Here is a 22,361-nt window from a genome sequence, read left to right on the forward strand (position 1 = left end):
AACCATTATCAAATCAAGGTCTTTATTTGATTTATTTTTACAACCTTATAATTGTTTAGAATATCAACTTCATCATAAAGGTAACAGGTTGCGTTCCCCACACACACAAAGCAGAGGTATAAAACCCAGAGGATAAGCAATGGGAGAAATGTAATTGCTGCTTTGTTATACTAGTATCAGTGATGCTTGAAATAAATTCAATAAAATAAGAGGGACATTGAATACACATTTAAAATGTCAAAGGAATTGGCACAAATTACTTTCTTTATGCAGTGAGCTCACTCAGGAAATGTAACTGCACTTAGTGAGATGAAACAAAATGTTCTAAATGTATGTTTAGAGCCACTAAAACATCAACAAATGAAATAATTGTTCAAAGGGGGGGATTATGAAGGAAAGTGAGTAAATTCATACCTTTTCCTTGGTCAATGGATAACATGGAGTTAATGGGGATGTATGTGTGTGTGAGGGTTCTCTCCATAGATGTATGTATTTGTGAGATGTGACAGCAGAGTTTTTCTTGATTGCTGTGGAGGTCTTTTCTGAGTACATGAGCAACCGTATGGATTTGTCAAGCTGTGTTCAGTCCTGCCCATCACGTGAGGATGGTGTCGTCAATCTCTTCGTTAGAGTCTGGAAGGCTGGAGATCTTCCTCAGGGAGCGGCGGTGACAGTCAGACAGCAGGTCATTACTTGCGGAGTCAAGGATGGCACTAACGCTCTGAAAGACAAAACATAACATTACAGAGTGAGAGATTTGAATATTATTGGAGAAGTACACCAGATGCACAATGCACAACTTAAATCCATCAGCCCGAGTATTGTCCTCTTTATAATGAGAATTGAGACTGTGTGGATGTTTATTTGTATGTGTGTGTCACGGACCTGCATGGTCTGCTCTCCCTGGCGCAGTCGGAGCAGGCTGACGATGGTGTGTTCGCTCTGGGCTCTGACGCTGGTGTTCTTGTCCTTGGTATTGTCCAGCAGGCTCTTCACCAGAGGCTTGATGAGGGCGGGCTCCAGGGAGGGCGTGGCCTTGTCCTTAAACACCCACCACAGCACCCGCTCCGACACCAGCCTGATGTCACTGGACTGGTTCTGGAGACACTGCAGGGGAAATGACAGGAGAGAGGTTACTGACAAATCCTCAGAGGAGTACTGTCATAGTGGTTCTTATTTCTTACAGATAATATCCATATTCATGCACCCCAAATATTGAACAATATACACACTTTCAGGGCTCGATTGGCAAAACATTTTTTGCAAATGGGAAAAAAAGTGACCTTAAAGAGAAAGTACCCCCCTGCCTCACCTTGACAAACTGTGTGATAATGCGCTGTGATGAGCCACTTGCTCCCTCGGTTCTGAGATGATGTCTCATCAGGTAGCCCATGGCTCTGATCCCACTGGTGGCTATGGGGATCTTGAGGAGACAGGGCACAGTGTTTAGTCAGAGAGGGTAAACACAGGGGAAGAGAGTGCTTGGAAAGCAAATCCTTCCATGGTCTGGTTGAACAGAATGAGTAAACTAATGGGATCTACCCTGTCTGCAGTGGCATTGGCAAGGATGGTCTCCATCACAGTTGAACTGTACTCCTCCACACACAGCTGCTCGGGGGCAGACTTGACTGCGATGGCCAGGGCCATACTGCGACCATGACGCACCATCCAGTCCACACCTGATATGTCAGCTAGGAGAAGAGAGGGCACTGTTTTAGTACAAACATGAATGTCTTTCCTTACTACTTTACCATTTTGATAGAGTGAGGTAGCCCTTTACACTCGTACCCATTAAAAATGGCAGATTTTACTATTAATAAGCGCCTAACTTGGAACGTAGTGGCTGTACAGTAACATGCTATAAATTAGGCTTGGGCGATATACCATTTATACTGTATTTTGAAATACCAACGGTATAATTTTTAATACAGTAACATGTTTAAAAAATATATATATTATTTTTGGGGGGCTGCGGGGGTGAAACTATAAGAAATCTAAGATGAGTCAAATAAATTATATCCAGCTCAGGGCTCCAGCATTTGGTTTGCTGACGTGCTATCTAAGTGGCTAGCTTTTTGGTTACAAGAGAGACATTCCCTCCTGAAACCCTGGGTAGTGGGTAGTGTGAAGGAGAGTATGGTGTGACAGTAAATTCCTACCCAGGACGTGCTGAAGCAACACACTTCTCAGCTCCTCTTCAGACAGGAAGGCACACAGCTCTCCTACACACCCTGCTGAGGACATGCGTGTAGCATCCTACACACACACACACACACACACACACACAGTTAGACCGACATCAGTCTACTTAAAGATGCACCTGGTTTCTAAAATTCTAATAGGTCGCCTAATTTCAGTTTGTGACAAAACAAGCAAAAACACTGAAATATATATTCCATAACCAAAAATATAGTATTTTCAGCAGTTTGAAGCTGGTGTACAAAACCGAAAGTAAAAGGAGCAAAAATGAAACTTGAGAACGGGAAGAATAAAAAGTGCACATAGAACAGATCTACCGCTTCTTAGACTTGCTTTCAATGAGAATGACAGATCTATAACACACATTTCTATGTGAATTTGGTCAGGTTGCCCAAAAAGTTACATATTGCAGCTTTAAGGCTTTCATACACACATGCTGACAAGGAGGCCAAAAACCACTTTCATTAAGCCACATCCTGCCTAGACTGACGGAAGTCAAGTCTGATCAGAGCTAAAATGTAACATTGCACTCTAAAAGATTCTGTCACTGAAACTTAGATCTGAATGTGTCCTTATGCGAGGTTCAGTATTGCAGGTAAAATATATATTTAGCTAGCAAGATAAAACTGATATTGTTTTGCACTCAATTCTAACAATTACCACTAACGGAGACAAAGTGGCGATCAGTAGTCTGCCTTAAAAAATCTGTTGCATTCATACGTGCTGTAGTCAGTGTATCTGCACGAAGACATACCAGACATGGAAGAGGAAGTGAGACACCCCATTCGCGGCTTTTGTTTGGTTCAATGAAAGTCAAGGAACTCCAGTAAGCTTCAAAAGTATTGGGCCAGTGACACTGTTGTTGTTTTGGCTCTGTATGCCAGCACTTTGGATTTTAAATGATACATTGACTATAAGGTTAATGTGCAGACTGCCAGCTTTAACTTCAAGGTATTTTCATCCATATCGGATGAACCGTTTAGAAATTACAGCACTTTATGTATATAGTCCCCCATTATAGAGGACCAAAAGTATTGGTACAAATTCACTTATACGTGTATTAAAGTAGTCAAAAGTTTAGTATTTGGTCCCATATTCCTAGCGCGCAATGATTACATCAAGTTTGTGACTCCACAAACTTGTTGGATGCATTTGCTGTTTGTTTTGGTTGGTGTTTCATATTTTGTGTCCAATAGAAATGGTAAATAATGTAGTGTGTCATTTGAGTTACTTTTATTATAAATAAGAATAATGTTTGTAAACACTTCTGCATTAGTGCGGATGCTACCATGATAATGGTAGTCCTGAATGTATTGTGAATAATGATGAGTGAGAAAGTTAGGCATAAATATCACCCCCCCCCAAAAAAAATGCTAACCTCCCGTTATTGCATGTCTTTGAGGGTATGATATTTGTGCGTATAACTTTCTCACTCTTCATTATTCATGATTCAGTCAGGACTATGCATAATAAATGGTAGTATCCGCATTAACGTAGAAGTGTTTAGAAACATATTAGATTCTTATTTACAATAAAAGTGACTCCAAAATGGCACAATACATTATTTACTATTCATTTCTATTGGGCACAAAATAATCTGAAACACAACCAAAACAGCAAATGCAGCAAACATGTTTGTAGAGTCACAAGCTTGATGTAATCATTACATGTTAGGAATATGGGGCCAAATACTAAAAATGGTTGACTATAATACACAACTTAATTTGTCACAATACTTTTAGTCCCCTAAAATGGACGGGGACTATATACAAAAACTGCAGTAATTTCTAAATGGTTAAGCTGATATGGATGAAAATACCCTCAAACTAAAGCCAACAGTCTACACATTAGCCAACGTGGTAGAATTGCCAAAGCAAAACATTTGTCACTGTCTGAATACTTCGAGCTCACTAACTCGGAACCCAAATCGGCTGCGCGCATGCGCCATCGTGCATACATTTATTTTGTCCCCCCACACAAAACACGATCACGACACGCAGGTTAAAATATCAAAACGAATTCTGGCCCAATTACATTGATTTGGGAACAGGTCGAAAAGCATTAAACATTTACGGCAATTTGGCTAGCTAACTTGTCCTATTTAGCTAGCTGGCTGTTGCTAGCTAATTTGTCCTGGGATATAAACATTGAGTTGTTATCTTACCTGAAACGCACAAGGTCCTCTACTCCGACAATTAATCCACACATAAAACGGTCAACCGAATCATTTCTAGTCATCTCTCCTCCTAGGCTTTTTCTTCTACTGACATTATATTGCGATTGGCAACTTTCATAAATTAGGTGCATTACCACCACTGACCTCATTCGTCTTTCAGTCACCCACGTGGGTATTACCAATGAGGAGATGGCACGTGGGTACCTGCTTCTATAAACCAATGAGGAGATGGGAGAGGCAGGACTTGCTGTGCAATCTGCGTCACAAATAGAACTGACTTCTATTTTAGCCCTTGGCAATGCAGTGTGGGTGCAATGATTGAATAATATAGATTTCAAAATGTATTTTGCGACGCAAGCGGTGTTGTCAGCCTGTAAGTAGACCAGACTCATCTGCTATTGCATTGGTGCCTATGGGAGAACCACCCCATTAAGTAGACCAGAACTGACAACGACCTGAGTGAACCCTCTTCATTTATCCACCATCTTTGTACATACCTCATCATGTCCCAGCATGCTCAGCAATGTCGTGGTAATGTTTTTCCTGATGGCTGGGTCAACCTTTGAACCCGCTCCCTGGATGACAAATCGTAAGGCTTGTAGCATGGTCTCCCTGAAATATGGGAGCAGAACACTAGGATCACAATTTTGATTGATTGAATCTAATCAATCAAAAATAATTTCTTAAATGAGGGGAATCCTATATGGAACTGATCACTACTCTTGATATTGTTTCTCAGTAAGAACACCTGAGGGTTGCTAAATTCCAGAAATATTCCCATAATTTAATGGTTTTGCGTACCTCACTCCGGAGTCCTCAGCGTTGTTGATGGCAGAGAGCTGCTCGGTAAATAGAGGGTCCACCTTGCTGTGGATAGAGACCAGCTGGCCCAGGGCCTCAGCGGCCCTCAGTCTAACCGCCCGGCTGGAGTCCTGCAGAGCCTTTAGGAAGGTGGTCTGGAGCTGGGGCAGGAAGGGCTTCAGGGCTATGCCTACCTGGAGACAGGGGCAGAGCAACAGGGTCAAGACCAGAGCCAGACACCAACCATCGTTCCAGCAGGGAGGAAACTACAGGATTGTGTTTAGTAGGTACAAAATGGGAAAACGTTTAGAAATGGAAGAGCGAAAATAGTTTATTTATTTAATGTATTAACCCCATTTCCACCCCCAAAATGTCTCCTCCCATTTTGTGCTTACTGAACACAGCCTTTAACATCAGACTGAATCATCAGCAGACACTGACCTTGGCCAGCAGCAGGGTGAGTGTCTCTAATAGAGAGGTCTTCACACTCCAGGCAAAGCGGTCTCCCAGGATACGGATGAGCGGTCCGGTAATGTTGACCACAGATGGTCGGAGAGCATCAGGGGATGTCAGCTTGATGACTCCTCCCAGTGCCTTAGCCGCCTCCTCTTTCTGCTCAGGACTGCCTGTCAACACTCCCTCCCTCAGGACTGGCAGGATGCAGGTCACACCCTGGGGAAGAGGGAGAGGAGAAGAACAAGGGGGGGAAAGAGGAAGAGGGAGGACAAAGGGTATATTAACATTAGTCAACCTGAGTTGGAGTAACTTGTAGATGTCACTGTAATTGGTGTTTTTCTATCTACACTTACCCCCACACCAGGATGTGTGTCACCATATTGGTGTTTTCTATCTAGACTTACCCCCACACCAGGATGTGTGTCACCAGTGTTTTATATTAATATCAACGATCATCAAAATTGTTAAAAGGTTTATAAACAATTATAATAAATTCAGTTGAAAAATGGATGAAGATATTCCAAACATTTTGAATTGTATGATCCCTCATATATTGACTGAATTATAGCACATAAAACATTTTACTGGCACAGACAAATAATGGACTTCAGGTCATCAATTTTTGTCAAATCTTAAAATGCACTCATATATACACACACATACACATTCTTAATGTATAAGTTCTCTTTTATATATTTTGTGTTAAGATTAAGAAAATTATATGTGCCTCATTTGAATAAATACATAGATGTATTTGCATATATTAACCAATTAATATAAAGGTGTGGAACAGGCCTGCAACCACCAAACACTTGCTCAGTCTAATCTACCTGCACGGTCTGGACTGCCTCAATTACGTTGTCACGTTCTATTGCATGATTCAAGTGTGTCAATAGCAGGATACCCTCGGATTAAAAATCAACACGCTTGGCTCTAGATTACACCCATGTAAACATAGTTTACATTGTTTGCGAGATCAATATAATCCGAGTGTATACTTCCGGAAGTTGCTTTCATTGCAGCGCATCTCATTTGTATTAAATACATTTGTTAAATTCCACAAAAAAACGAACGCCCATCAAAATAAGTTATTTTTCTTCTCTTTCTTGTGATGTAAGTGTCGAGACAATGCATTAAATCAACAAAAAGACAATGTATTCCATTGAGCCCATTTCAGCCATGACAAGAGTGTGTTTGACAGGTCATTATAAACATTTTTGCTGTCATAACATTTAACGGTAAAAAAAAAACTACAGGCACAAGAGTATGAAAGAGTCGTAGGAGGGAAATTAAAGCAATCAATCCAGCGAGATTTAAGTGACAAGTGGACCTTTCCCCCCTCAAACACAGGAAATAGATTGCTGAAAGAGATCCTCAGGTGGGCGGGTGCATGTTGCTAATGTAAGCTCTAGTGTGAAGGTGTCAGCTTGCTTCAGTTCAGCTGGTGAACCGAAGACGTGCACCTGCATACTCCCTTAAAAAGACCTTCGCTTAAAAAAGGAGAAAAAAGCGTCAATAGTGTGGTTTGTCCATTTTGAGACGCAGTATCCAGTAAACTTCCTCAAAATAATCAGAATTACATCTAAGATATTTGGTGCAGTATTTCTCAATGAAATAATGTGCATGAAAACGAGTCTCCTCTCCTTGAATGACAACAAAGACTTAATTGAAGAATCCCTACTGTTGACCAATCACCGACGAAAGGGCATAGACTTTGGCTTGTCTCCAGGAAAAAAATGTGTGTGCCAAAACAGCCGAAAACACCTTCACTGAAGCAAAAAAAATCAAATTGTTGCCATAACGTACAGTGCATTCAAAAAGTATTCAGACCCCTTGACTTTTTCCACATTTTGTTAAATTGGAGCCTTATTCTACAATTGCCCTTCCAGCATCACTACTCTGGACGGTTCTGACTTAGAATATGTGGACAATTACAAATACCTAGGTGTCTGGTTAGACTGTAAACTCTCCTTCCAGACTCACGTTAAGCATCTCCAATCCAAAATTAAATCTAGAATCGGCTTCCTATTTCGCAACAACGCATCCTTCACTCACACTTCCAAACATACCCTCGTAAAACTGACCATCCTACCGATCCTCAACTATGGCGATGTCATTTACAAAATAGCCTCCAACACTCTACTCAACAAATTGAATGCAGTCTGTCACAGTGCCATCCGTTTTGTCACCAAATCCCCATATACTACCCACCACTGCGACCTGTACACTCTCGTTGGCTGGCCCTCGCTTCATACTCGTAGCCAAACCCACTGGCTACAGGTCATCTACAAGTCTTTGCTAGGTAAATCTCCGCCTTATCTCAGCTCACTGATCACCATAGCAGCACCCACCTGTAGCACGAGCTCCAGCAGGTATATCTCACTGGTCACCCCCAAAGCCAATTCCTCCTTTGGTCGCCTTTCCTTCCAGTTCTCTGCTGCCAATGACTGGAACAAACTGTAAAAATCACTGAAGCTGGAGACTCATATCTCCCTCACTAGCTGTCAGAGCAGCTCACAGATCACTGCACCTGTACACAGCCCTTCCAACTACCATCATCCCCTTACTGTACTTATTTATCTTGCTCCTTTGCACCCCAGTATCCCTACTTGCACATCTTCTGCAAATCAATCACTTAATTGGTATATTGTAATAACTTAAACCACCATGGCCTATTTATTGCCACAATGGCCTATTTATTGCTTGACTGAGCGTGTTGACGTCATTTCCGGTCACAACTTGCAGACTTGTTTTCGAGTTGCTGTGCGTTTTGTTGCCAACCTATTTTGCTACCTGACAACTTTACGGTTTTTACTTTTGAATTACCGTTTATATATATATATATATTTTCCCCCCTCAACTTTTTCACTCCGGACGCTTTATCTGGACACGATTCGTCAGGACCTCCAACAGCCGAAGCTAAGTAGTAACATTAACATGATGCCTTCGAATTGCAGTCGCTGTACTCGCCTTATGGCGAGGATAGCTGTGCTACAAGCCCAGCTTCAGACGCAATCGTTAGGCAAGGGTAATTTCAGTGTAGGAAAGGATGAAACAGCGTCTGTGCCACCAGTAAGTACAGATAGTAGTATAAATCCCCTGGCACAGTCCCCGCAGCCGGACAACTTTCTCACGGTTTCTGGAAGGAAATGCTGTAGGAACGCTCAACCGGTGTCGCTCATTCAGCCGACAGAAACTTTCAACCGGTTTTCCCCATTATGCAGCGGGTCGGAGTCAGAGGCCGAGTCTTCTCTGGTCTCTACTCCTCCCGTTACGGGGTCTGAGATGCCGAAGCTTCCCACCATTAGCTCTGACAAATTGAAAACTCTAGTCATTGGCGACTCCATTACCCGCAGTATTAGACTTAAAACGAATCATCCAGCGATCATACACTGTTTACCAGGGGGCAGGGCTACCGACGTTAAGGCTAATCTGAAGATGGTGCTGGCTAAAGCTAAAACTGGCGAGTGTAGAGAGTATAGAGATATTGTTATCCACGTCGGCACCAACGATGTTAGGATGAAACAGTCAGAGATCACCAAGCGCAACATAGCTTCTGCGTGTAAATCAGCTAGAAAGATGTGTCGGCATCGAGTAATTGTCTCTGGCCCCCTCCCAGTTAGGGGGAGTGATGAGCTCTACAGCAGAGTCTCACAACTCAATCGCTGGTTGAAAACTGTTTTCTGCCCCTCCCAAAAGATAGAATTTGTAGATAATTGGTACTCTTTCTGGGACTCACCCACAAACAGGACCAAGCCTGACCTGCTGAGGAGTGACTCCATCCTAACTGGAGGGGTGCTCTCATCTCATCTACCAACATAGACAGGGCTCTAACTCCTCTAGCTCCACAATGAAATTGGGTGCAGGCCAGGCAGCAGGCTGTTAGCCAGCCTGCCAGCATAGTGGAGTCTGCCACTAGCACAGTCAGTGTAGTCAGCTCAGCTATCACCATTGAGACCGTGTCTGTGCCTCGACCTAGGTTGGGCAAAACTAAACATGGCGGTGTTCGCCTTAGCAATCTCACTAGGATAAAGACCACCTCCATTCCTGTCATTATTGAAAGAGATCATGATACCTCACATCTCAAAATAGGGCTACTTAATGTTAGATCCCTTACTTCAAAGGCAATTATAGTCAATGAACTAATCACTGATCATAATCTTGATGTGATTGGCCTGACTGAAACATAGCTTAAGCCTGATGAATTTACTGTGTTAAATGAGGCCTCACCTCCTGGCTACACTAGTGACCATATCCCCCATGCATCCCGCAAAGGCGGAGGTGTTGCTAACATTTACGATAGCAAATTTCAATTTACAATAAAAAAAAATCCTTATTATTATTCGACCAGGCTGGTCATTTATGAACATTTGAACATCTTGGCCATGTTCTGTTATAATCTCCACCTGGCACAGCCAGAAGAGGACTGGCCACCCCACATAGCCTAGTTCCTCTCTAGGTTTCTTCCTAGGTTTTGGCCTTTCTAGGGAGTTTTTCCTAGCCACCGTGCTTCTACACCTGCATTGCTTGCCGTTTGGGGTTTTAGGCTGGGTTTCTGTACAGCACTTTGAGATATCAGCTGATGTACGAAGGGCTATATAAATAAATTTGATTTGTATATAGACTTTATCTACTGTATGTTTGTTTATTCCATGTGTAACTGTTGTTGTGTGTGTCGAACTGCTGTGCTTTATCTAGGCCAGGTCGCAGTTGTAAATGAGAACTTGTTCACAACCCAGCATACCTGGTTAAATAAAGGAAATACATAAAAACATTTTTTAAAGGAGCTCTGTCAAAGTGACCATTGGGTTCTTGGTCACCTCCCTGACCAAGGCCATTCTCCCCCTGATTGCTCAGTTAGGCCGGGCGGCCAGCTCTAGGAAGAGTCTTGGTTGTTCAAAACTTATTCCTTTTAAGAATGATGGCCACTGTGTTCTTGGGGTCCTTCAATGCTGCATTAATGTTTGGGTACCCTTCCCCAGATTGGTGCCTCGACACAACACTGTCTCAGAGCTCTATGGACAATTCCTTAGACCTCATGGCTTGGTTTTTGCTCTGACATGCACTGTCAACTGTGGGACCTTATATTGACAGGTGTGTGCCTTTCCAAATCACGTGCAATCAATTGAATTTATCACAGGTGGACTCCAATCAAGTTGTAGAAACATCTCAAGGATGATCAATGGAAACAGGATGCACCCAAGCTCAATTTCCAGTCTCATAGCAAAGTGTCTGAAGACTTATGTAAATCAGGTATTTCTGTTTCTTTTTTATATATATTTGCATACATTTCTAAAAAACTTTTTTAGCTTTGTCATTATGGGTTATAGTGTGTAGATTGATGAGGAAAATAAATTATTTAATCCATTTTAGAATAAGGCTGTTACACATTGGGGCTGGGAAGCATGTGGACTCCTTTAGTGAGTTTCCATTAGGAGTGTGATACTAAAGGCTTCAACAACCAATGTATCATTCAAGAATGTTGCTTTGTGAGGCGTTAAAGTTCAGTTAGCCAGTGTTATGTAAATGCCAGCTGAAAAGTACCCAGGGGGCGTGGCTCCAAGTTAAAGTAGGTCCGCCAGAGCCATGGCCCAGTGTGACATGGGTGCCGGCTCGTGTAGATGGAAAACAGAAAAGTCTGAGCCTTCTGGGTAAACCACTGGGCTAAGTCCTCAGAGGAGAGGCTTACCTTCTTGGGCAGACAGAACCCAGGCAGATGCTGACCCTTGACGTCTGCTGCCACTGACCGGATGTCTCTGTGCAGGTCATCAATCAGAGCCAGCTGGCTGCCAGCGTCCAGTTTCTACAAAAACAAAGAGTTTAACATTACTTTACATAGATGCATACTCTGTCAGTTAACCAAAGGTCACAAGGTTATCTATAAAATCAATGCTGCATAAAGCTCCAAAACACATAACAAATACTGTACGACGTCAGTAAACCCTAACAAACTCATTCCCAGTGCCTGTAATGCTCTTCGTGCCAACTACTAACCTTGGTGATGGAGTTTATGGCGTCCCAGCTCTGCACCAGGACCTCCGGGTTGGAGTCGTTGAGCAGGCGGATGAGGCCTGACAGCAGGTTGCGGGTGTGGGTGCTGTAGTCCAGGCGGGTGCGGGAGAAGTATCCGTTCAGGATGGTGGCGGCAGCCTGTCTGAGACCAGCGTCAGGTGATCTGGTGGCCTCCAGCAGGTCCTCGATGATGATACGCTGACCAACCTCATCCTCCACAGACAGGATCACTGCCTGGCAGCTGGCCAGCTCCTAGAGGAGGGGTGGGGTGAGAACAGGGGTTATATGAGCCTGGGGACAGAGCCATCATCTAGTGACCACAACAGCCCACTAAGAACCACTGTAATTATTATCCCATGATGATGACTAATAGTAGTGCCTGTGCACTTGGAACTGCTTTACAACCATATTGTAATCATGAATAACGTTGTTACCTGCTGCCCCTCCTCTGTTCCCAGCTTGTCTTTCAGAGAGGAGTAGAGGGCGGGCAGGATGACCCCAAGGTGGCGTGTCAGAGCGTCTCCAGCCACGGCAGATAGGAAGGCCAGCACACGCGTGTTCACTGGAGGAGCAGTTAGCTGTCACGGAAGAGGAGAGGATAGCATTTATACACAGAACTACACTCATACTATAAAAAAAGACTTAAAAGAACTTTGATCATCAGGAAAAGTGTTATATAAATCCAAAAAATGATCATTGAGATGAACCATTGTTAGTAGGGTGTGTAATGTTTGGACAGCTCACCTTGGGCACCAGGTAGGGCAGCACAGAGCGACTCTTTACTGCCATCACCTGTTTCAGACCATCCAGAGCAAACTCCGCAGTTTCCTCATCATCCTGCACACAGAGAAACATTAACCTCACTCTATATTCTGTTCCACGGTGGATCCTCTCTGCCCTCTCCAGAATTTCTTAAGGAGGGACATGAGTGAGTATAACCGAACACAATGTGTGGATACCAGGCTCCCAGTGTCCGATTTGGAGCGTAAAGTCACAAGCTCTGCTGGTAGGCTACTGCGTAGCAGTGACAAAATGTCCTGGTCTGCCCTAGAAAGCCCATGTAAATTTTGATCGCCAGAACTGGCTTTTTTTTGGGGCTGTTTAAAGTTCTAAAATGTGTTTATTATGATCAAGTTCGAGCCACACAGTGATTTATTTAAAGTTAGCCACAAATCAGGAAATTGTATTAAATAGGGATCCATTTGGACAATAACATTTACACAGGACCACGTGCTGACACAGACCAATCACGTGCCAGCAGGCTACGAGGAGGCTCCCGGCTGACTCCGACAGGATGAAAGCTACTACATCGACCAAAGTTACGGCCACTTTCACCATGATCCTTAGTGATGTTTTGGTGCCATTCAATCCCCAATTCAGCAATAAGGCACGCTTCAAAATCAAATAATTAATGCGCCATCGGGAGTTTTCCATAGGAATACGTGGACGACGTCAGCGCTATCACTATCTACTGGTTTTAATGGCTATGGTGGATACAGAGGGTTGTTCAGAGGTGAAGAGGGTTAATGTTGGTGTGTGGGGAGGTGTCTCTCACCAGCTGTTTGAGCAGGGCAGGCAGGATGTCATCCAGGGCCTGGTGACCGATGGTGGCGTGGAGCTGCTCAAAGGTTTTGGCTGCAGCCTCTCGAACCTCCTCCAGGGGGTCACACAGAGCCTTCCTCACCGTGGGGACCAGGGACTCAGAGAATATCAGCACCTGGAAACATACACAGTCAACTTACTGCTCTACCATCACATCACATACCCCTGCTATGTCTAAGACACTTAAAGTTTTCCTTGAAAAATTGATACTCATCAAGGTTAAATGCCAGGTTAAATAAAGCATGAATTAAAAGATGAAGGAAAAAGTGGCCAGGTATGTATTGAGGTACTGACCGCATCCCTGCTGGTGGACTTCATGATCTCACTGAGGCCGATGCACACACCCTGCCTCTCATCACTCTTGTCTGAGCGCAGACCCTCCTCCAGGATAGGAATGATCTCTGGGAGGATCTTCTCTCCGAGCTTACGAACAAGGTCTCCAAGTGTCCTCGCAGCGATCTACAACCACAGAGAGAAGCCACATTCAGTAAACCAGGGATCAGAAGCAGGAGAGAACACAGAACGCAAATACACTCAAATTCAGAACACTGAAATGTCTTAAGAATGTGCAATTAATGAACAGGACCACAGAGAGTTAGACAAAGGGGATGTGATAAAGTGCAAAAGCTGTGAGAGCAAGGAGGAAACGGCTCCATAGATTGTAGACTTATTGAGCAAGGAATAAACGGCTCCATAGATTGTAGACTTATTGAGCAAGGAGGAAACAGCTCCATAGATTGTAGACTTATTGAGCAAGGAGGAAACGGCTCCATAGATTGTAGACTTATTGAGCAAGGAGGAAACGGCTCCATAGATTGTAGACTTATTGAGCAAGGAGGAAACGGCTCCATAGATTGTAGACTTATTGAGCAAGGAGGAAACGGCTCCATAGATTGTAGACTTATTGAGCAAGGAGGAAACGGCTCCATAGATTGTAGACTTAATGAGCAAGGAGGAAACGGCTCCATAGATTGTAGACTTAATGAGCAGTAGCGTTACCGTTCTCTTGTCAGGGCAGTCGGAGGCTAGGAAGCCCAGCAGCAGGGTGAAGAGGGTGGGCAGGATCTCCCGGAGGGTGCGGGGAGTGTTGGACACCACGATCTTCCACACGTGGAGGGAGGCCTGTCGCACCACCAGCTGGGTGTCTGAACGGCCCATGTAGAGGCCAGATAGGACTCGGTTACGCCTCTCTCCACCCAGGGCTCCGATGATTGCCTGGGGGAAAGGAGGAAGAGGGCTCAGCACCAACACCACATACAAACCACTTTATAATCAACCATCTATACAGTACAATCATGCATATTTGTCAGAATACCTTGTTGGACTGCGCTGTGCCAAAGTTGTCGTCCTCTGAGGCGGTCTCTGTGGTCATCTTCCCTGTGACTCCAGAGATGTGGAACAGTAGGTCTCCCAGCAGCTGCACGGAGCTAAACCTGTGAACCAGAGACAACATGGAGGCTCACTTACATTACTATCACTGCCAGGTAAAACCCTTACATACGGACAAATGTATAGTGTGTGTATATATATATATATATATATATATATATATATATATATATATATATGCCTGACCTAATCCTCCAGAGGTCGTCAAACAGGCCCTGTTCCAGTTCAGGCAGCAGCAGGGCGATGGCCGTCTCAGCGTACATGCTGATGATGCGCTGGCCGGCACGCAGGGCAGTGTCTCTCACATACTCGTTCTCATCTGCCAGAGCCTGTAATACCAAGGAGAGAGGGAGAGACTGGTGAGAGGTGTTCACAACCAGAGAGAGAGAATGGAGAGATGGTAGTGATTGTTGAGTGCTCCCTACCTTGAGGATGCAGGGGATGATGGGGCCAACGTAGGGGGTGAACCTGTCCCCGAAGGTGAGGGGCAGGTAGATAAACATCATGATGTAACCGTCGCGGACGTGGGAGGCTATGTCCACCTTGCTGGCCGTCTGCACCACGTCTGGCATCAGCTTGTCCAGCTTTTCCACGCCCAGCCCAGCCATCACTTCAGCCAGACCTTGGGCAGCTCCAGAGCGGTCCACAGAGCTCTGCTCAGATGCCAGGGTCTCCATGAGCCAGGGCATCAGGTCATCAAAGCACGACTCACCCATGCCTTTCACCATGGCACCCAGGGCCTTGGCTGACACTGTACGCACCTGAGAGGAGAGGAGGACAGAGAGAGAGAGAGTTACCATCAGTTAACCAAACCCCTTAACGGGTTTGTTGTTGAACTGTTAGGCAGAGGTATATACCTCAGGCACAGGGTCCAGCAGAGAGGCTTTGAGTCCAGGAATGACACTGGGCAGGTATGGGGACAGGTCCTGCAACACAGAGACAAACACATTGTGTCAACCATTAGAAACACGTACATTATAAACAGAGCATTTATAGAAGATGAATTGTAGTACAATGCAACTCAATATCCCAGAGCTGCTGCGTACCTTCTGATCAGTGAGGGAGTACATGTTGCCGATGATCTGAGCGGCCATCTTGCGAGTGTCAGTGGAGCGGTCCTGGAAGGCCCTCTGGACGATGGGCATGATGAGGGCCAGGGAGGGGGCGTCAATGAAGTGGACAAACTTGGTGTCCAGCAGCGTCTGCAGGCAGTTCTGGGTCTTACGGGAGGGGTCAGTGAGGGCGTCCAGCAGGATGGGGGTTATGGCTGAGAGGGGGACAGAAACACTGTTAGTAACTACCCTAAAATAACAAATCGGTATCTGTATTCCCCCTACAGATGCATTGGTGGGAAAAGTACCATATTGTCATTCCTGAGTAAAAGTACATTTACCGTAATAGAAAATTACTCAAGTGAGTCACCCAGTAAAATACTACTTGAGTAAAAGTATTTGGTTTTAAATATACGTAAGTGTCAAAAGTAAATGTAATTGCTAAAATATAGTATCAACATGTATAAATCATTTCAAATTCCTTATATTAAGCAAACCAGACGGCACGATTTTATTGTTTTTAAAATATACTGATAGCCAGGGGCACTCCAACACTCACACATCATTTACAAATGAAGCGTGTTTAGTGAGTCCGCAAGAGCAGAGGCAGTCGGGATGTTCTCTTTATAAGTGTGTGAATTTGACAATTTTCCTGTCCTGCTAAGCATTCAAAATGTAACGAGTACTTTTGGATGTGAGGGAAAATGTATGGAGTAAAAAGTACATTATTTTCTTAAGGAATGTCGTGAAGTAAAAGTTGTCAAAAATATACATAGTAGAGTACAGATATAAAAAAAAAGTAGTACTTTAAAGTATTTTCACTTAATATCTTCCACACAACTGTACATTCTGCTTTAACTGATTTTTTTCACATTTCTATAGCTAAATCTCAGAGTTGCGCATAGCCCTCCTACCCAGGATCTCAGGGTTGCGGATGACAGAGCCAATCTGTCGTAAGGCCTGTTGGCCGGCATTCTGCACTTTGACATGGGAGTCAGTCAGCACCTCGGTCAGCTTGGGCACAATGCTGGGCAGGCAGGAGGACAGCTGCTTAGGGGCACAGTATGCCATGGCACCCAGGAGCTCCACAGAACCTGGAGGAGGAAAGGAGAGTTGAAGGATTAAGAAGAGAGAAAGATGAGATGAATGGGGAGCAGAGTAGGGGCCAAGGAAGGGAGGACAAGGATGTGGTTACCATCAGGTGATTGCTTAATGGTTCAATCCTATCATTTGGGATAACATGGCACAGCTCTCTAAAAAAAGGCCCATGATGCAGTGGGCGGAACCTCACCTGCTTTGGTCCTCCAGGACTCCTCCTCCAGAGCCACCAGCAGGGAGGGCAGCACCAGCTTCACCCCGTGGGCACTCAGGTTCCTCATCACCGCCTTGGCACAGTCATCTGCCGCCTGGGAAAGGGCAAGAACGTTAGATAGAGCGTAATGCACAACAAAACATGTGAGTGAATGTGAGAATTATTAGGTGGAAAAATAGTGTTGAATGAAAAGTGTGAGAGAAAACAGGAAGAAAGTAGGTGGGATTGAAATGTTAACTGTACCTCTCGGACGTACTGGTTCCCATCTCCGAAGCAGAGCAGGAGGTGGGGCAGCACGTGGACCACATAGGGCTCAAACAGCTTCCCCAGCATGTTGCACAGCATCTCAAAGGCAAACAGGGCACCTGGAGAAGAAAGAGAGAGAAGTGTTAAAAATCACAGGCCCAGATTGCAGGGAACAAAGTTATCCATAGAGACCAGCAAGGTTAAGTGACTGGCGAGGAGTCACTGACCCTCTCTGCGTCTGAAGTTCTTCTTGTCCTGGATGGCGTCGGTCAGGGTACTCATGATGTCCTGCTGTTTGAGGGCCAGGATTCCCAAGCCTTTGACCAGGCCGGCCAGGCCGTAGGCCGCACCCTTCCTCTCAGCGTACTTGTCACTTTCCAACAGCAGCTGCAGAAGCTTCCGCACCATCCCCCCAGCATCCTCCCTGATGGCAGGGACCAGAGGGGGCAGGCAGCTAGCCACAGACTCCTGGACCTGAGAGAGGAAAGAGACAAACAAGGAAACGATTACAATAAGCAGGCATTTGATTGTAAAGGTCAATGCATATAGGTTCTAGAAATCAAGATGAAACCTATAGTGAATAATGTGAGGGATTGTTCCAGTACCTGCTGTGAGGGTGTGGAGAGTGCTGTAATGAGCTTGGCCACAATGGGTTTGACCTTGGGGTCACTCTTTTCCAGATGTTTGGCCAGAGAGCCCATTAGGATGACCACACTCTGGCGGACTGAGTCGTAGCTGGCGTCCTGGGGGGCGTCCTTCAGAAACTCCTCGAACACGGGGAGCAGGGAGCTCACATTGTCCTGGAACACAACAACACACTGCTCAGAAAGAAAAGGGATATACTGTATTGAGTTGGTAGGAGTCAATTGAGAGAGGAGCAGTTGCATTGGGTACCAGGAGAAGGGTGTGGTTGTCTACAGTATTTAAAGAGTGTTGGTACCTTTCCGTGTGTGTTGAGGGCGGAGAGGGCAGCGTCCAGCATGCAGCGCCGCACCTCAGGGTGACGGTCATTCAGGGCGTCAGGAACAAAGAACAGGAAGAGAGGAGTGACCTGGGGCTCTTCCAGATACTGACACAGCTTGTTTAGAGCCAGGGCGATGCCACACCTGCAGACACCAACATACCCTTAGACACTATGCACAAGGTGGTGGTGCCACTTAAACACAGCAAATTAGAATCTGGAAAGTTATCACCATCACCCAGTGCTATAGACTGGAATAAGAGTTGTATCGACATTGTTGAGTGGCAGAGCGTTCGCTTACCTGGCTTCCCACTGGTCAGGTGGTTGTTCAGAGATGACTCGTCCTAAAGCATCCAGGATAGGAGGAGGTCTCTGGAAAAACACAACAGTTTCACATTAACCATGGTTCTGCACTACATGACCAAAAGTATGTGTACACCTGCTCATCCAACATCTCATTCCAAAATCATGGGTATTAATATGTAGTTGGTCCCCCTTTGCTGCTATAAAGTCTTCACTCTTATGAGAAGGCTTTCCACTAGATGTTGGAACATTCAGCGTTCCAATTCAACCCAAAGGTGTTCGATGGGGTTGAGGTCAGGGCTCTGTGCAGGCCAGTCAAGTTCTTCCACACCGTTCTCGAAAAAAAACATTTCTGTATGTACCTCGCTTTGTGCACTGGGGCATTGTCATGTTGAAACAAGAAAGGGCCTTCCCCAAACTATTGCCACAAATTTGGAAGTACAGAATCATCTATAATGTCATTGTATGCTGTAGCGTTAAGATTTCCCTTCACTGGAACTAAGGAGCCCAAACCATGACAAACAGTCCCAGACCATTATTCCTCCTCCACCAAACTGTTTTCCATTGCTCCAATGAGCCTAAGTTAGTCCAATGGCGGCGAGCTTTACACCACTACAGCCGACGCTTGGCATTGTGTATGGTTAACTTAGGCTTGTGTGCGGCTGCTCAGCCATGGAAATCCATTTCATGAAGCTCCCGACGAACAGTTATTGTGTTGAATTGGCTTCCAGAGGCAGTTTGGAACTCGGTAGTGAGAGTTGCAACCGAGAACAGATGATTTTACGAGCTTCAGCGGTACTGTTCTATGAGCATGTGTGGCCTACCACTTCGTGACTGAGCTGTTTCCACTTCACCATAACAGCACTTACAGATGGCCAGGGAAACTCTAGCAGGGCAGACATTTTTAGAACTGACTTGTTGAGAAGGTGGCATCCTATGACGGTGCCATGTTGAAAGTCACAGCTCTTCATTAAGGCCATTCTACTGACAGTTTTGTCTATGGAGATTGCATGGCTCTGTGCTCAACTTAATACCCGTCAACAACGGGTGTGGCTGAAATAGCCGAATCCACAAATTTGAAAGGGTGTCCACATAATTTTATAGTGTATCTTACAACACACCACTCCTGATACCTGACTATTCCTGAGCTGTGATAGGAGGGCCATGGCTGAGGGAGACTCACATAGAGTTTCTGGTGGTAGAGCTCATTGAGCTGGCCCAGGACAGCGGGGGACTGGTCGCGGTACTCGCTGATGGCACTGGACAGAGCCTCGGCCCCGGCAGTACGCACGGCCTCCTCATGGTGGGTCACATCTCCGATGAGCAGAGAGCACAGCTCAGGGACCAGCTCCAGACACAGAGCCTGCCACAGCCTGGGGGAGAGAAGGGGAGCAGTGAGGTATGGTCAGGGACCAGCTCCAGACAAAGAGCCTGCCACAGCCTGGGGGAGAGAAGGGGAGCAGAGAGGTATGGTCAGGGACCAGCTCCAGACACAGAGCCTGCCACAGCCTGGGGGAGAGAAGTGGAGCAGAGAGGTATGGTCAGGGACCAGCTCCAGACACAGAGCCTGCCACAGCCTGGGGGAGAGAAGGGGAGCAGAGAGGTATGGTCAGGGACCAGCTCCAGACACAGAGCCTGCCACAGCCTGGGGGAGAGAAGGGGAGCAGAGCGGTATGGTCAGGGACCAGCTCCAGACACAGAGCATGCCACAGCCTGGGGGAGAGAAGGGGAGCAAATCAAATCAAATCAAATTTTATTTGTCACATACACATGGTTAGCAGATGTTAATGCGAGTGTAGCGAAATGCTTGTGCTTCTAGTTCCGACAATGCAGTGATAACCAACAAGTAATCTAACTAACAATTCCAAAATTACTGTCTTATCCACAGTGTAAGGGGATAAGGAATATGTACATAAGGATATATGAATGAGTGATGGTACAGAGCAGCATACAGTAGATGGTATCGAGTACAGTATATACATATGAGATGAGTATGTAGACAAAGTAAACAAAGTGGCATTGTTAAAGTGGCTAGTGACATAAGAATGCAGTCGATGATCTAGAGTACAGTATATACATATGCATATGAGATGAATAATGTAGGGTAAGTAACATTATATAAGGTAGCATTGTTTAAAGTGAGGTATGGTCAGGGACCAGCATGACACAGAGCCTGCCACAGCCTGGGGGAAAGAAGGGGAGCAGTGAGGTATGGTCAGGGACCAGCATGACACAGAGCCTGCCACAGCCTGGGGGAGAGAAGGGGAGCAGAGAGGTATGGTCAGGGACCAGCTCCAGACACAGAGCCTGCCACAGCCTGGGGGAGAGAAGGGGAGCAGAGAGATATGGTCAGGGACCAGCTCCAGACACAGAGCCTGCCACAGCCTGGGGGAGAGAAGGGGAGCAGAGAGGTATGGTCAGGGACCAGCTCCAGACACAGAGCCTGCCACAGCCTGGGGGAGAGAAGGGGAGCAGAGAGGTATGGTCAGGGACCAGCTCCAGACACAGAGCCTGCCACAGCCTGGGGGAGAGAAGGGGAGCAGAGAGGTATGGTCAGGGACCAGCTCCAGACACAGAGCCTGCCACAGCCTGAGGGGAGAGAAGGGGAGCAGAGAGGTATGGTCAGGGACCAGCTCCAGACACAGAGCCTGCCACAGCCTGGGGGAGAGAAGGGGAGCAGAGAGGTATGGTCAGGGACCAGCTCCAGACACAGAGCCTGCCACAGCCTGGGGGAGAGAAGGGGAGCAGAGAGGTATGGTCAGGGACCAGCATGACACAGAGCCTGCCACAGCCTGGGGGAGAGAAGGGGAGCAGAGAGGTATGGTCAGGGACCAGCTCCAGACACAGAGCCTGCCACAGCCTTGGGGAGAGAAGGAGAGCAGAGAGGTATGGTCAGGGACCAGCTCCCGACACAGAGCCTGCCACAGCCTGGGGGAGAGAAGGGGAGCAGTGAGGTATGGTCAGGGACCAGCATGACACAGAGCCTGCCACAGCCTGGGGGAGAGAAGGGGAGCAGTGAGGTATGGTCAGGGACCAGCATGACACAGAGCCTGCCACAGCCTGGGGGAGAGAAGGCAAAGTCATTTGAAGACGGGAGCTATATTCAACTAGCTAAGTATTACACAGAGGAGACAATGTTAGATACTCACTTCTCAGCCAGGGTCCTGCCCTCCTCCTCCACATCAAACCTGGACACCCACAGCCTGCGGAGAACACGCAGACCATTTGCATCTGTACTTTCTGTAGGCAGAGCCATCTCCATTTCCAACAGGCCCTGGACAGAAAGAGAGGTGGGACATTAACACACATCCAAAGACCCACACACAGTACACACACACACACACACACTATTTCCTCACCCTGAGGGCAGCGTCTCTGACAGAGAAGCAGGGGGAGAGCAAAGCCTCCAGCAGGACATCTATCTCATCCTGCTCAGCCAGAGCACAGCCCTTCTCTCCTCCTCCACTGGCACACACTGCTGTCAGACACTGGGACGCCAGCACCTGAAACACACACAATTACAGATCTACACTCAGACACACTGTATAAACGTATGTGAGAGCTCTACTGGTTAGTATTTGCCTGTAAATATGGTAGAAGCATGGTGTTGGAGTGTGTACCTGCAGCCTGGGTGCTGCAGTGGAGATGACTCTGGTCAGGAGAAGCAGCATACTGAAACGAGGTAGCAGCTCAGGACCATTCTGAGAGACAAAACAGAGAGACAAGTCATACAAACATAAGCCCCTTGTCCATGATGGCCAGCCATTAATAGAGTGGAGAGTACAGGAAGAGAAAAGTAGTATACGTTGGTAGGAGTATTATACGTTGGTAGGTAGGAGTATTATACATTGG

General features: G+C 46.0%; 1 protein-coding gene across 1 annotated transcript in view; it reads right to left on the reverse strand.

Moving 5' to 3' along the window:
- Window positions 1-5: 5 nt before the first annotated feature.
- Window positions 6-22,361, reverse strand: part of LOC115111494 (stalled ribosome sensor GCN1-like) — a 38,155-nt gene continuing 15,799 nt past the window's right edge. Inside the window, exons 27-57 of the mRNA XM_029637608.2 lie at window positions 22,130-22,210; window positions 21,869-22,012; window positions 21,659-21,783; window positions 19,693-19,882; window positions 18,508-18,578; window positions 18,186-18,351; window positions 17,851-18,045; window positions 17,473-17,719; window positions 17,243-17,364; window positions 16,979-17,093; window positions 16,602-16,781; window positions 15,682-15,902; window positions 15,493-15,561; window positions 15,061-15,396; window positions 14,822-14,964; window positions 14,562-14,679; window positions 14,246-14,461; window positions 13,541-13,705; window positions 13,200-13,361; window positions 12,389-12,481; window positions 12,079-12,222; window positions 11,627-11,896; window positions 11,322-11,435; window positions 5,618-5,848; window positions 5,177-5,370; window positions 4,873-4,987; window positions 2,160-2,256; window positions 1,543-1,691; window positions 1,313-1,423; window positions 886-1,107; window positions 6-721 (exon numbers count right to left, since the gene is read on the reverse strand). Of these exons, the coding sequence (XP_029493468.1) occupies window positions 596-721; window positions 886-1,107; window positions 1,313-1,423; window positions 1,543-1,691; window positions 2,160-2,256; window positions 4,873-4,987; window positions 5,177-5,370; window positions 5,618-5,848; window positions 11,322-11,435; window positions 11,627-11,896; window positions 12,079-12,222; window positions 12,389-12,481; window positions 13,200-13,361; window positions 13,541-13,705; window positions 14,246-14,461; window positions 14,562-14,679; window positions 14,822-14,964; window positions 15,061-15,396; window positions 15,493-15,561; window positions 15,682-15,902; window positions 16,602-16,781; window positions 16,979-17,093; window positions 17,243-17,364; window positions 17,473-17,719; window positions 17,851-18,045; window positions 18,186-18,351; window positions 18,508-18,578; window positions 19,693-19,882; window positions 21,659-21,783; window positions 21,869-22,012; window positions 22,130-22,210 (4,932 nt within the window). The 3' untranslated portion in view covers window positions 6-595. The remainder of the gene's footprint in view (window positions 722-885; window positions 1,108-1,312; window positions 1,424-1,542; window positions 1,692-2,159; window positions 2,257-4,872; window positions 4,988-5,176; window positions 5,371-5,617; window positions 5,849-11,321; window positions 11,436-11,626; window positions 11,897-12,078; window positions 12,223-12,388; window positions 12,482-13,199; window positions 13,362-13,540; window positions 13,706-14,245; window positions 14,462-14,561; window positions 14,680-14,821; window positions 14,965-15,060; window positions 15,397-15,492; window positions 15,562-15,681; window positions 15,903-16,601; window positions 16,782-16,978; window positions 17,094-17,242; window positions 17,365-17,472; window positions 17,720-17,850; window positions 18,046-18,185; window positions 18,352-18,507; window positions 18,579-19,692; window positions 19,883-21,658; window positions 21,784-21,868; window positions 22,013-22,129; window positions 22,211-22,361) is intronic.

This window comes from Oncorhynchus nerka, linkage group LG27 (assembly GCF_034236695.1).
Source record: "Oncorhynchus nerka isolate Pitt River linkage group LG27, Oner_Uvic_2.0, whole genome shotgun sequence".
NCBI lineage: Eukaryota > Metazoa > Chordata > Actinopteri > Salmoniformes > Salmonidae > Oncorhynchus > Oncorhynchus nerka.